A 14,426-nucleotide genomic window follows, 5' to 3' on the forward strand; every position below is an offset into this window, starting at 1 on the left:
CTTTAACCACTTCCCAACCACGCTATAGCCCAGTGATGGCGAACCTTTTTGAGCCCGAGTGCCCAAACTGCAACACAAAACCAACTTTTTTATTTCAAAGTGCCAACACTGGAATTAATCACTTGCCTACCGGGCACTTCTACCCCCTTCCTGCCCAGGACAATTTTCAGCTTTCAGTGCTGTTGCACTTAACAAAGACAATTGTGCGGTCATGCAACACTGTAACCATATGCAATTTTTATAATTTTTTCACACAAATAGAGCTTTTTTTGGTGGTATTTAATCACCACTGGGTGTTTTATTTTTTGCACTATAAATGAAAAAAGAGCAAAAAATTAAAAACATAAAAGGTTTCCTTTGCTTCTATTATAAAATTTTGCAAACAGGTAATATTTCTTCTTTGATGTGCGTTGGTGAGGCTGCACTGATAGGCAGCACTGATGGGCATTGATGAGGCGGCACAGATAGGTAGCACTGATGAGGCGGCACTGGTGAGCATTGATGAGGAGGCTCTGATGATGCACTGATATGCAGGAAATGATGGGCACTGATAAGCGGCACTGACAGCACCAACTGGAGGCACTGACAGACGGCACTGACTGGCGGCACTGCTGGGCATCATTGATGGGTGGCACTGATGGGCAGCACTAATGAGGTGTCACAGATAGGTGGCACTGATAGGCGACACTGATAATGGGTACTGATAGACAGCACTGATAGGTGGCACTGACTGACATCACTGCTGGGCACTGACTGGCACAACCGCTGGGCACTGACTGGTGGCACTGACTGGCAGCACTGCTGGGCTGCACTGATGGGCACTGGTGGGTGGCACAGGTGGGTGGCACAGGTGGGCACTGGTTGGTGCATTGCTGGGCACAGGTGGGCGCACTGTTGGGCACAGGTGGGTGCATTGCTGGGCACAGGTGGGCGCACTGTTGGGCACAGGTGGGTGCATTGCTGGGCACAGGTGGGCGCACTGCTGGGCACAGGTGGGCGCATTGCTGGGCACAGGTGGGTGCACTGCTGGGCACACGTGGGTGCATTGCTGGGCACAGGTGGGCGCACTGCTGGGCACAAGTGGGCGGAACTTCAAATACGAAGCTTTATTAACTGCTCTAGTAGTAAAATGATATACATGATAGAATGTCCATGCAAAAAGATATATATAGGTAAAACAAAAAGAAGCCTCAGGACTAGGATTGGTGAACATCTGAGAGATATTAAAAATGAAAATAGGAATGCAAGAAAGGGAGAAAAAGAGAACCCACTGGCACAACACTTTAAAGAAGTACACGGAGGCAAAACAGATGGTCTAAAAGTGAAAGGGATTTTCCTGCTGAATATTTCGGCTCGTCGGGGTGACTTTGATAAAGTCCTCCTACAAAAAGAAAAATTTTGGATTTATACTCTGGGGGCACTTGTCCCATTTGGATTAAATACAGAACTCAACTTTGGGGTGTTTTTGAAATAAATTCCCCTGAACTCTTCATATACCCTGAGCTATAATCTATATTGGGATAACATGTATATGAATTAAATATGGACCTCTGTGGACAAAATATGAATCTAACTATGCAATCTTCTCTATTCCTTTTGGGTGGTGAGCATGTATAATAATAGGACTGATATTTGAAATCCTGGTGGCTGGACCTGGTCTTGATGTTTCCCTGTGTGAACAAGAAATATGTTAATAATAATTTCCTCTTTATTATCCTCTTAGAAGATGATTGGATCTATAGCAATTAGGCTCCTCCTGTATATCCAGCAATCATTCTTTTAAAATTCAAGATATGTGTTTTAATCCACTTTGGATATTCTCAGTGTAGTGATATTCTTTCAACACAAGATGGCGAGGTGGAGACTACTTGGTATGCAATTAGTGCACCATATAAGGCGAAGGATTGAAGTCCCCTCCCAGTTCTGACGAAGTCTGCGGTGATTGGCGGACGAAACGCGTCAACGTATTGACGTCACTACGCTCGGCGTCTTCACTGGGTGCGGTGCCCACGAGGCGGGAAGGAACGGCGGTGTCACAGCTCCCTGCTAGGAAGGCCCAAGACCCTCTGAGAACTACCACTGGGCCACTATTACAGCGGTTCGCATAACGGCAATCCCTCAGGGAAACATACCTTCCACCGGTGGCAAGTTATTTAAAGCTTACGGCTGTTGAGATTTATAGAGCCTATATGGTGGCAATAGGGCATGTTTTATGGGCCTAATTTACCCTGTATACTCGGGGAATTTTTTGGAAACCCTCTCTGGAGGATAATCTACATGTATATACATATATACGCTATCCTATTCAGGCATTTTTTTCTGTGACATAGCCACATCCTTATAAAACCGCAATAACCTTCTCTAATTGAGCAATTTTTGGAAACCCTGTATTGGGTATATTAAACTCAGGTATCTACGGCCTGCTATATGCTACATACACATTATATATGTGTTTGGAATCCACGCACTGTGACTACCTGGCTCCTCACCCCCATATGCATTTTTGAAAAAGCATCAAGGACCTGATCCTATTTCAAGTCGACAGGAGTCTTCTTGATCTTTATTGATGGTAATATATCCACATTTTATGTGTGTTTTGTTTTCGGGGCCACTTGATGCCTATGATCTATATATTTATCATTATTATCAATTTTTTTCTCTATATATATCCTCAGAATCATTTGGTACTGTGGACCTTGTTTCACTTGGGGTGGCTATCCAGGAAGTCCCTACATTTGAGAAGCGGGCATGATAGTCTCATTATTGAGAAGGTAATAGTAGTATCCATTGACTAATGTGGAGGGAGGCCTGGTGAATTCTCGATGTGAATTGGTTTTCATATTCCTATACATACACTATGTATTCTTGTGTTCCAGCTCTTACATTCCAGGAAGTCCCTGACAAATATTGGGAACACATCTGTTGAACACATGGTTTACTCGAATTTAAGCGGGAAACCCACGGAAATCCAGGATAACTATCGCATCATTACACAACTCTGCCTTATATGGTGCTCTATTTGCTAAGATGACCCAAAATTGAAGACGCTAAGTGTTTTTTAACATGATTTTATTTTTTTCATATGTACACCGTGCTTATGTTTAACCTCCCTATGATCTATGTGATCAAATAAAGTATTGTTAAAATTCTTTTGAATTCATATTACTCCGCGTGGATCATCTAGTAACCTTCTTTTTCAGGTAGGGGTGTTCTTGTCACACTACCATATTGTTTAGGGCGCATTGCTGGGCACAGGTGGGCGCACTGCTCGGCATAGGTGGGCGCATTGCTGGGCACAGGTGGGCGCATTGCTGGGCACAAGTGGGCGGAACTTGTGTGTGGCACAGGTGGGCACCGATCATCAGGGCACTGATGATCAGTGACCCTGATGATCGGTGCCGATCCCTGTTCTGACAACTACCGGTTTTCGGCAGTACTTTCCTCACAATCTGACAGCGTGAGGAAAGTGCAGCCGAGAACCGGCATTTGCATTTCCCGGTGATCAGCGTGTCATTGGACACGGCTGATCACGTGGTAAAAGCCCGCTGTGATTGGCCTTTTACCATGTCACGTGATCAGCTGTGTCCGCAGGACACAGCGATCACGGAGATCGCCCGGTGCGCGCCCCCGGAGGTGCGCAGGAGAGCGCGTTCTCTTCCTCTTCCTCTCTTCCTCCTGGCATGCCCACTGAGATGGCTCTGCGTGCCAGCTCTGGCACGCGTGCCATAGGTTCGCCATCACTGCTATAGCCGAACGACGGCTACAGCGTGGTTGTCCAGTTCTGGGAGGGTGTCATATGACGTGCTCCCAGAACGCACCCTCCCAGGGGCGGACTGACAACTCATGGGGCCCCTGGGCAATAGGGGATAATGGGGCCCTGTGTCCTTGCCCAAACTCAAAAAAACCTATGAAAAAGGTACCAGGGGCATCTCACGGGGCCCCCTACTGACCCCGGGCCCTCGGGCATTGCCCGAGTTTCCAAATGGTCAGTCCGCCCCTGCACCCTCCCTCATGCCCCCGGGGGTGCTCACCAGGCCATCTCCGTGATCGCTGTGTCCTACGGACACAGCTGATCACGTGATGTGGTAAAAGGCCAATCACAGTGGCCTTTTACCATGTGATCAGCTGTGTCCAATGCAGTTGCCGGTTATCGGCTGCACTTTCCTCACGCTGTCACAGCGTGAGGAAAGCACTGCCGATAACCGGCAATTGTCAGAGGACAGATCGGCACCGATCATCAGGGCACTGACCATCAGTGCCCTGATGATCAGTGCTCATCAGTGCAAGTGCCCAGCAGTGCCCCCCAGCAGTGCCGCCAGTCAGTGTCACCCATTGGTGCTGCCGCTCAGTGCCTATCAGTGCCCATCAGTGCTGCCTATCCATGCCACCTCATCGGTGCCGCCTATCAGTGCCCATCAGTGCTGCCTATCAGTACCCATCATTGTTGCATATCAGTGTAGCATCATCAGTGCCCCCTTTCAGTGCTGCCTATCAGTGCCTATCAATGCTGCCTATCCATGCCACCTCATCAGTGCCGCCTAACAGTGCCCATCAAGTGCTGCCTATCAGTGCCCATCAAGTGCTGCCTATCAGTGCAGCCTCATCAACGCACATCAGTGAAGGAGAAAAATTACCTATTTGCAAAATGTTATAATAGAAACAAAGAAAAACGTTTTTATTTAAAATTTTTTGCTCCTTTTTTCTTTATAGCGCAAAAAATAAAACACCCAGTGGTGATTAAAAACCACCAAAAGAAAGCTCTTTGTGTGAAAAAAATTATAAAAATTTCATATGGGTACAGTGTTGCATGACCACACAATTGTCATTCAAAGTGTGACAGCGCTGAAAGCTGAAAATTGGCCTGGGCAGGAAGGAGGTATAAGTGCCCGGTAGGCAAGTGCTTAAAATGCAATTTTTAAATTCTTTCATATAGCCAGCAATCCCAGGTACCGTATTAAAAACTGCACCCCAGCAGATCCTGAAGGCCCCATGCAAGCCTTGAGCTGGGACCAGGGGCGGACTGACCATTTGGAAACTCGGGCACTCAGTAGGGGGCCCTATGAGATGCCCCTGGTACCTTTTTCATAGGCTTTTTTGAGTTTGGGCAAGGACACAGGGGCCCCATGATCCCCTATTGCCCGGGGGCCCCCTGAGTTGTCAGCTGGGACCACTGCTTTTCAGTGACTATCAGCTCCTGGGTTTCTGATCTTGCTACAGAGCGCCCCCTAGGAACAATTGTAGCAGAATGTGGACGCATTGTATTTATATCTGAAGTGTAGTGACATCACAATTCATGGCACTTCCTCTTAGAATGGAGGCTGGACAAAGCTGTTGCAGTTCTGTCCAGTCTCTCTCTGCAGCAATAAATCACTGCTATAGTGATGTATTGCTGGCTGATCACAGCCGGCAGTAGACCACCATTACTCAGATCACACACATACTGTATATAAATTTTATTTTATATTAAAAAATATCAATTTTTTTTCTACTGCAAGGAAGACGGTCTATAAAAATAAATTTTCTCAGCATTATCCCCAGGTTCCAGCAATGGCAATGGATGATCTGGATGAGATGATGACATCGGCATTTACCACGCAAGGATCAATTGCTCAGGTAAGTGAAAGTCATTTAACGATCGCAAAAAGTAAATGTACTAATTTGTGCCCTCGCCAGCCGAAAATTGATCGGATCCTAAGGTTAAGCTTTTTCTTTTCACTTGGAGCCTTACCACTTCATTCCATTACTTAAAAGTCGCGTTAATGTGATATCATTCTAATCAGCAGACGATGATGATTTTTTTTTTTCTTTTAGGTAAAATTTATGGGGGGAGCACAAATAATGTGTGTGTTGTGTTCAGAAAAATTACAGGAAGACACCAATTTTTTTTAAAATTTTTTACCACTTATTCTGAATAAAAAAAAAAGAAAATATTTGTATGGGCTACCAATTAAAGCCGTATCTTTCCCCCCAAAAATCGATGTAAAATATTTTAGGGGAGATATTGCCAAAAACGGAAAAAAAATCCTTTGGGACTCGAGATGATTTATGCTCACCTTGAGCTTTACCAATGCACAACTTTTGATAAAAGTCACACTAATCACTTTAATCAGCAGAATTTGCCAATTATATTTATATTCTAAAGCGCTGAGCAAACTGTTGGCACTATATAAATCCTGTATAATAATAATAAAAATAATAATAATAGTAATAATAAATAATCATAATAACAATAATAATAATAATAATAACTGGGCATAAATATATGGGGATGTGCAAATTACATAAATGTTTCATTAGGGATAATTAAAGGAAAAATCTATTTTTTTAGACAATTTTTTTACTGCTTATTCTCATTAAAAATCAGGGAAATAAAAATATATGTATCCACACTTTCTGCCAGATTTGTCCGTCTCCCGCCCCAAAAAGGATGTATAATACTATAGGGTTGACTAAAAAACATAAAGCATCATATGTGGGCAGCACAGTGGCTAAATGGTTAGCACTTCCGCCTGGCAGTACTAGGGTCGTTGGTTCAAATCCCAGCCATGGCACCACCTGCCTGGAGTCTGCATGTTCTCCCTGTGCCTGCGTGAGTTTCCTCCCACACTCCAAAGACATGCTGGTAAGTTAATTGGATCCTGTCTAAATTGTCCCTGGTATGTGTATGTATGAATGTGAGTTAGGGACCTTAGATTGTATGCCTCTTGAGGGTTAGGGACTGATGTAAATGTAGAATATATATATATGAAAAGCAATGCATAAATTGATGGCGCTATATAAGTACCTGAAATAAATAAACATATGGAAAAAAAAAAAACAACAATCTGGAACTCAAGAGGCTTTAAAAATTAAAATGCCCTGGGACTGAAGTAGTTAAGCTTTGCACAGATGACTCACCCTCCTGTAATAAAGTTCCCTATTTTGAATAATGAATGCTGACAAGTCTAAGTGGTGTTAAGTTGCAATACCCCCAGTGACCTGAAGTGGTGCTGCTGTGCACTTTAATGTCATTCTTCCCAATTTAGCCCATCAGGATATATAGATCCCCACGTATCAAACTGCTGTATATAATAAGAACTCTTTTTCCATGAGGGACCATCCTTTGATTCATTCTCAAACTGCCCTGGAAATGACATTTGCAATCTGATTGGCTACTATGAAAAACACAGCCAACAAAAATATTCATTTTTTAATCAAATAAGCTCAGTGTTCTTTTTCTGCATCTTAAAAATTTGCCAAGCTATGCCTAACCATAGACCAGCCACTTGTTTATTTCTTTCTTCGGGCAGGGCATGCTGAGAATTGTAGTCCCTCACTGTAATCTCAGGCCACAGGTTATCTTATCACGGCCTAGCGTACGATAATCTCACACCCATCGCTGGCACGCAGTTATTTTAACGCAGCCAGTTTGGCATTTGGGTGACACTGCCAAGCACGGTGACAAAGCATAGTCAGTGTGCGGTGTATAAATAAAAGATCTGCAACGTCCTTGTCATATTCATAGAGAGGAAGTCCTCCGAGTTTAGTAACATTGGCACAATAAGGCTTGTTTCGGAAAGGAGAAGAGGGGTTTCCTGCCGAGGCTCCTGGCAGACAAGTTTAGAGCCAGCAAGGTTATTGAGAATAACAGAGCACGGCGGGGACAATGCCTCTCCATCAGCCGGGCACTGAGCGCTCTCGAGATTCAGGAAGCTCTCTCTTGCAGATTTCCTGATTCTCTTCCTGCTGCCCAGGATGTGACGCCAATCTGGGGACAAGGTGAGGCTCATACAACTTTTTAGAAGGTATCTACAACAGCTTTCTTGAGAACAGAGAGGACCGCCTTGGACTGCTTGGGAAAAAAAGAGAACACTTCTCGAGGAAGAGACCCCCCGGAGTTTTGTGTCATCTTACTGAGTTGTCTACAAAATCTCAGCCAACGGAAAGTCAACATTCTCATTGACAAGAAGGACCACTCATGTTCTTTGTGTGACCCCATCTAACCTTGTAAGTACCCTGTATTGTGCTTGTATCGTAAATATACACTCAGGGCTTGAAGTCATGTCAGCCTGCCCAAAACTGGTATTTCAGTTACAGGTGAATACTGGAGAAATGGATCGGTCACATGCTGCTTGTATGGCTCGATTACTCCAGCTCCGACTCTCCTCACCTTCACCATGAAGTCTCACTTCTTCCATTCCATTGTAACTATATCATTGTTTCTCAACCTTTTTTCAGTCAAGGCACCCTTTAAAATTATGGACAGTCCTGAGGCACCCTTTAAAATTATGGACAGTCCTGAGGCACCCTTTAAAATTATGGACAGTCCTGAGGCACCCTTTAAAATTATGGAAAGTCTTGAGGCACCCTTTAAGATTATGGAAAGTCTTGAGGCACCCCATTCTAAAATGTGGAAAACTATTCTAATAGTTTTATATAACACAGCAATATCCACACATGTAGGACACCCAATGTTGGAGGGGATTTATTCTTCGAAAGCAAATACACTTTTGCAGACTGGTACTGACTAGTATTCCAATGTTTCTCTTCTCCCTCAGTTTTTCTCCATCACTGAGCTAATGTGACCACAGCACTGATAGAGAGGGGCAGGGGAAGGTCAAGCAAGGGTGCTGTGCAGACAACCGACATCCTCCTTATCAACTGATGATGCCATTGGTTGTAAGGATGCCGGTGGCTAGAAGGTCCTAATGGTGCACAATGAAAACCTGTGGCTTTGTGCAACTAAAAGGCAGGCTTTTCCATCTGCTGGGTCATATACATGTTTTGGGCAATTTTTAGACATTTTGCCAAGGCACCCCTGAAGAAACCTTAAGGCACCCTGGTTGAGAATGGCTGCACTATATTGCCAAAAGTATTGGTCGGCCGGCCTTTACACGCACAGGACCTTTAATGGCCCCCCAGTCTTAGTCTGTAGGGTTCAATATGGAGTTGTCCCGACCTTTGCAGCTATAACAGCTTCAACTCTTCTGGGAAGGATGTCCACAAGGTTTAGGAGGGTGTCTATGGGAAGGTTTGATCACTCTTCCAGAAGCGCATTTGTGAGGTCAGGCATTGATGTCAGGGGAGGAGGCCTGGCTCACATTCTCCGCTCTAATTCATCCCAAAGGTGTTCTATGGGGTTGAGGTCAGGACTCTGTGCAGGCCAGTCAAGTTCCTCCACCCCAAACTGGCTCCTCCATGTCTTTATGGACCTTGCTTTGTGCACTGGTGTGCAGTCATGTTGGAACAGGAAGGGGCCATCCCCAAACTCTTCCCACAAAGTTGGGAGCAGAAAATTGTCCAAAATGTTTTGGTATGCTGACGCCTTAAGATTTCCCTTCACTGGAACTAGGGGGCCAAGCCCAACCTTTGAAAACACCCCCACACCATAATCCCCCCTACACCAAACTTTACAATTGGCACAATGCACTCAAGCAAGTACCATTCTCCTGGCAACTGCCAAACCCAGACATATCCATCGGATTGCCAGATAGAGAAGTGTGATTCATCACTCCAGATAACATGTCTGCACTGCTCTAGAGTCCAGTGGCGGCGTGCTTTACACCACTGCATCCAACGTTTTGCATTGCACTTGGTGATGTAAGGCTTGGATGCAGCTGCTCGGCCATGAAAACCCATTCCATGAAGCTCTCTATGCACTGTTGTTGTGCTAATCTAAAGACCACACGAGTTTTGGAGGTCTTTATATTGACTCTGCAGACAGTTGGCGACTTCTGCGCACTGTGCGCTTCAGCATGCGCTGACCCCGCTCTGTCATTTTACGTGGCCTACCACTTGGTGGCTGAGTTGCTGTTGTTCCCAGTTGCTTCCACTTTGTTATAATCCCACTAACAGTTGAGCGTGGAATATTTAGTAGCCAGGAAATGTCACGGATGGACTTATTGCACAGGTGACCACCTATCACGGGACCACGCTTGGAGTCCCTGAGCTCCTGAGAGCGACCCATTCTTTCACCAATGTTTGTAGAAGCAGTCTGCATGCCTAGGGGCTTGATTGTATACACCTGTGACCATGGAGGTGATTGGAACACCTGAATCACATGATTTGGAGGGCTGGCTCAATATTTTTGGCAATATAGTGTATATCCATTTGAGCTCCGGAAGGTTTTACCCCTTTCATGACCAGGCCATTTTATTTGCTGTTTGGCACTGTGCTACTTTATTTGGTAATTGTACGGTCATGCAACGCTGTACACAAACTAAATTTATATTTTTTTCACACAAATAGAACTTTTTTTTAGGAATATTTGATCACCACTGGGTTTTTTATTATGTAAATGAAAAAAGACCAAACATTTTTACAAAAATAAAAACAATATTTTTTTAATTTCTGCTATAAAACCAAAATGTATTTTGCTATGTCTTTGGTAAAAAAAAAATCCAAAAAAGTGTATATTGATAGGTTTTCATGAGTTTTACTGTCTATAAACTAATGTGTGTATATATACTGTAATTTTTTTTTATACTAATAATGGAGGTGATCAGCAACTTTTATGACTGTGATCATGCGACAGGCAATCTGACACTAACTGACACTGGTGAGGAACTGACAAACTAACTGTTTTGCAGGTAAAATAAACAGAGAGATTGTTTTCTCTGTACAGAGCTCTATGTTGATTGTCACAGCGTGAGGAAAGTACTGCCGATAACCGGCTGTCAGAGGACGGATCAGCACCGATCATCAGAGCACTGATGATCAGTGCCCAGCAGTGCCACCCACCAGTGCCGCCCACCTGTGCCGAGCAGGGTCACCCACCTGTGCCTAGCAGTGCCACCCACCTGTGCCCATCAGTGCCTAGTAGGGCCACCCACCTATGCCACCCATCAGTGCTGCCCAGCAGTGCCACCCAGCAGTGCCGTCAGTCAGTGCCACCCATCAGTGCCCATCAGTGCTGCCTATCAGTGCCCATCAGTTTGCTTGCTTTAGAAATCACAGATTGGCATTGCATGCCATTATTAAGCTTGTGATCTACCAGATCCCCCAGATCCTTCTCCACCATTGATTCCCCCAGATCCTTCTCCACCATTGATTCCCCCAGTTGTACCCCCCCAGTATGTATGATACATGCATATTCTTAGCCCCCAAGTGCATAACATTACATTTATCAACATTAAACCTCATTTTCCACATAGTTGCCCAATTACACAGAGCATTGAGGTCGGCTTGTAAGTTAGAGACATCCTGTAAGGACGTTATTCCACGGCACAGCTTGGTGTCATCTGCAAAGACTGAAATGGGATTTATAATCCCAGACCCTATATTGTTTATAAATATATTAAAAAGTAAGGGTCCCAACACTGAACCTTGGGGTACACCACTGACAGCCTTAGACCATTCAGAGTATGAATCAGTAACCACTACTCTCTGAATACAATCTTTTAGCCAGTTTTCCATCCATTTACATACAGATTTTTCCAAGCCTGTAGACTTTACCTTACACATTAGCCATGTGTGGGGCACTGTGTCAAACGCTTTTGCAAAAGCCAAGTATACCACGTCCACCACCACCCCTCTGTCCAAGTATACCACGTCCACAGCCAACCTCTGTCCAAGTATACCATGTCCACCGCCACCCCTCTGTCCAAGTATATCACGTCCACCGCCATCCCTCTGTCCAAGTATACCACGTCCAATGCCACCCCTCTGTCCAAGTATACCACGTCCACCACCACCCCTCTGTTCAAGTATATCATGTCCACCGCCACCCCTCTGTCCAAGTATACCACGTCCACCGCCACCCCTCTGTCCAAGTATACCACATCCACCGCCGCCACCCCTCTGTCCAAGTATACCACATCCACCGCCGCCACCCCTCTGTCCAAGTATACCACATCCACTGCCACCCCTCTGTCCAAGTATACCACATCCACCGCCGCCATCCCTCTGTCCAAGTATACCACATCCACCGCCACCCCTCTGTCCAAGTATACCACGTCTACAGCCATCCCTCTGTCCAAGTATACCACATCCACCGCCACCCCTCTGTCCAAGTATACCACGTCCACCGCCACCCCACTGTCCAAGGTTTTGCTCACATCCTCATAAAAAGAAATCAGATTTGTTTGACAACTCCTGTCTTTCATGAATCCATGCTGTCTGTTGCTTAAAATATTTTTTTCCAGCAAGAACTCATCTATGTGGTCTTTTATTAAACTCTCCAGTATCTTCCCAACTATAGAAGTTACACTAACAGGTCTATAATTACTTGGTAAAGATTTTGACCCCTTTTTAAATATTGGCACCACATTGGCCTTATGCCAATCCAGTGGTACTATGCCAGTCATTATAGAGTCCCTAAGAATTAGGAACAATGGCTTAGAAATGACAGAGCTCAAATCTTTAAGGACCCGTGGGTGTATGCCATCCAGTCCAGGTGCTTTATTCACCTTTATTCTGTCTAAATATTTTTGGATCATATCAGTTGTGAATCAATGTGGATCATCTGGAGCTGTGTCGATACCATGTCCATTATGGACAAGAGCTCCCCCATCCTCCTTTGTATATACAGAGCTGAAGAAGGTATTGCCTTCTTTTTGTCCCCATTCACCCACTCTACATGCTCGGACCGGACCTTTTTACTATTAATATATTTGAAGAATTTTTTGTGGGTTGGTCCTGCTATCTTTTGCAATCTGTCGTTGATTTTCAATTTCTGCGGCCTTTATTTCCTTTTTGCATATTCTGTTATATTCTTTGTAATGTTTAAACGATGATAGTGTTCCTTCATTTTTATATTTAATAATCGCTCTTTTCTTATGATCTATAGCTTTTTTAAATTTGGCTGTAAGCCACATAGGTATGATTTTTAGCCTTTTATACTTGTTGCCCATGGAATATATTTTGCAGTGTGTTCACATACAGTCTTTTTGAAAAACTCCCATTTCTGTGTTGTGTTCATCAATGCCAATATTCCCTCTCAGCCTAAGTCTTGGAGAGCAGCTCTCAGCCTTGGAAAATTAGCTCTCTTAAAATTTAGCATTTTTATTTTTCCTGTATGTGCTTGATGTTTACAGCTAACAATAAATGAAATCATGTTATGGTCACTGCTACCCAGATGTTCTTTTATATGGACATTAGTAATAAGCTCTGCATGGTTTGAGACTACCAGGTTCAGCAGAGCATCATTCCTAATAGGGGCCTCTATGAACTGTACCATAAAATTGTCCTGCAGCAGGTTAAAAAATGTTTGCCCTTTAACTGTTCCTGCAGTACCATTACTCCAGTCAATTTCTGGGTAGTTAAAATCCCCCATTATTATCACTGTCCCAGCCCATGCAGCCTTTTCGATCTGTTCAAGGAGCTGAGTCTCCACCTCCTCATTAACACTGGGAGGCCTATAACAAACTCCAATGATTACCTTTGTAGTACGCACCCCCATGTGCAGTCCCACCCATAATGCTTCAGCCTCATCACAATCTCCATCAACTAGGTCCTGTTTCACACTCACTCTGAGATCACTTCTCCCATGATTACCTTTCCTTTTTACCCTGTCTCTCCGAAAGAGAACATAGCCAGGAATATTAATGGCCCAGTCATGTGAAGAATGAAGCCAATATTTAGCAATACCAATTCAATCATAGCTCTCTTCATACACCAAACCTTCCAACTCACCTATTTTGCTTGGCAGACGTCTGGCATTGGTGAACAAACACTTTAATTGATTGATACCTTGTTCACACATATTTTGCATATTTTTTATTGTCATACAAATGGTACCAATTCCACTGGTTGTTTGTAACATGGGAACCTTCTTATCATCTGCCACAGCCCTTCCTCCATCTTTCCCCATTCCACCCACCAATAAGAACTGACCCCTGTTTGATCTGTCTACCCCGTTATAATACAATTCTCCCTCCCCCCTCAATCCCAATTTAAATACTCCTCCAGGCTTCCCATAAACCTCTCCCCCAGCACAGCAGACCCCCTTCTATTAAGGTGCAAACCATCTCTAGCATATAGGTTGCACCCCAATGAAAAGTCAGCCCAGTGCTCTAGAAACCCAAATCCTTCCCTCTTACACCAGGTCTTCAGCCATGCATTGAGTTCTCTAATCTCCCCGTCTTTCCTGAGTTGCGCATGGCACAGGTAATATTTCAGAGAATATCACCTTGGAGGTCCTTCCCTTCAACTTGCAGCCTAGTTCTTTAAATTGATTCTTAAGGAGCCTCCACCGTCCATGTATCCTGTCATTGGTTCCAACATGGACCAAGACAGCTGGGTCATGCCCAGCCCCTGCCAGTAATTTATCTACCCGGTCCACCACATGCCGAACCCTGGCACCAGGGAGACAGCAAACCATTCGGTTGAGGCCATCCTGGTGACAAATTATTCCATCAGTCCTTCTGATCATAGAATCCCCTACTACCACCCAGGGGCAGACTGACAACTCCTGGGGCCCCCGGGCAATAGGGGATCATGGGGCCCCT

The 14,426-nt window shown here is 44.6% G+C and overlaps 1 protein-coding gene across 3 annotated transcripts in view; it reads left to right on the forward strand.

The window, feature by feature from the left end:
- Positions 1–5,508: 5,508 nt before the first annotated feature.
- RGL2 (ral guanine nucleotide dissociation stimulator like 2) overlaps positions 5,509–14,426 on the forward strand; it is a 122,865-nt gene continuing 113,947 nt past the window's right edge. The window contains exon 1 of one of the 3 annotated variants that reach the window (XM_089657186.1): positions 5,509–5,613. In XM_089657186.1, coding sequence (XP_089513312.1) covers positions 5,548–5,613 — 66 coding nt within the window. In that variant the 5' untranslated portion in view covers positions 5,509–5,547. Of the gene's footprint in view, positions 5,614–7,617; positions 7,987–14,426 lie in introns of those variants that run through there. The other 2 variants (XM_089657185.1, XM_089657187.1) reach the window with 2 other exon arrangements.

The sequence above is a fragment of the Staurois parvus genome, unplaced genomic scaffold (assembly GCF_062004578.1).
Source record: "Staurois parvus isolate SC_StPar_1 unplaced genomic scaffold, SC_StPar_1.0 ptg000973l, whole genome shotgun sequence".
In the NCBI taxonomy this organism is placed as follows: Eukaryota; Metazoa; Chordata; class Amphibia; order Anura; family Ranidae; genus Staurois; species Staurois parvus.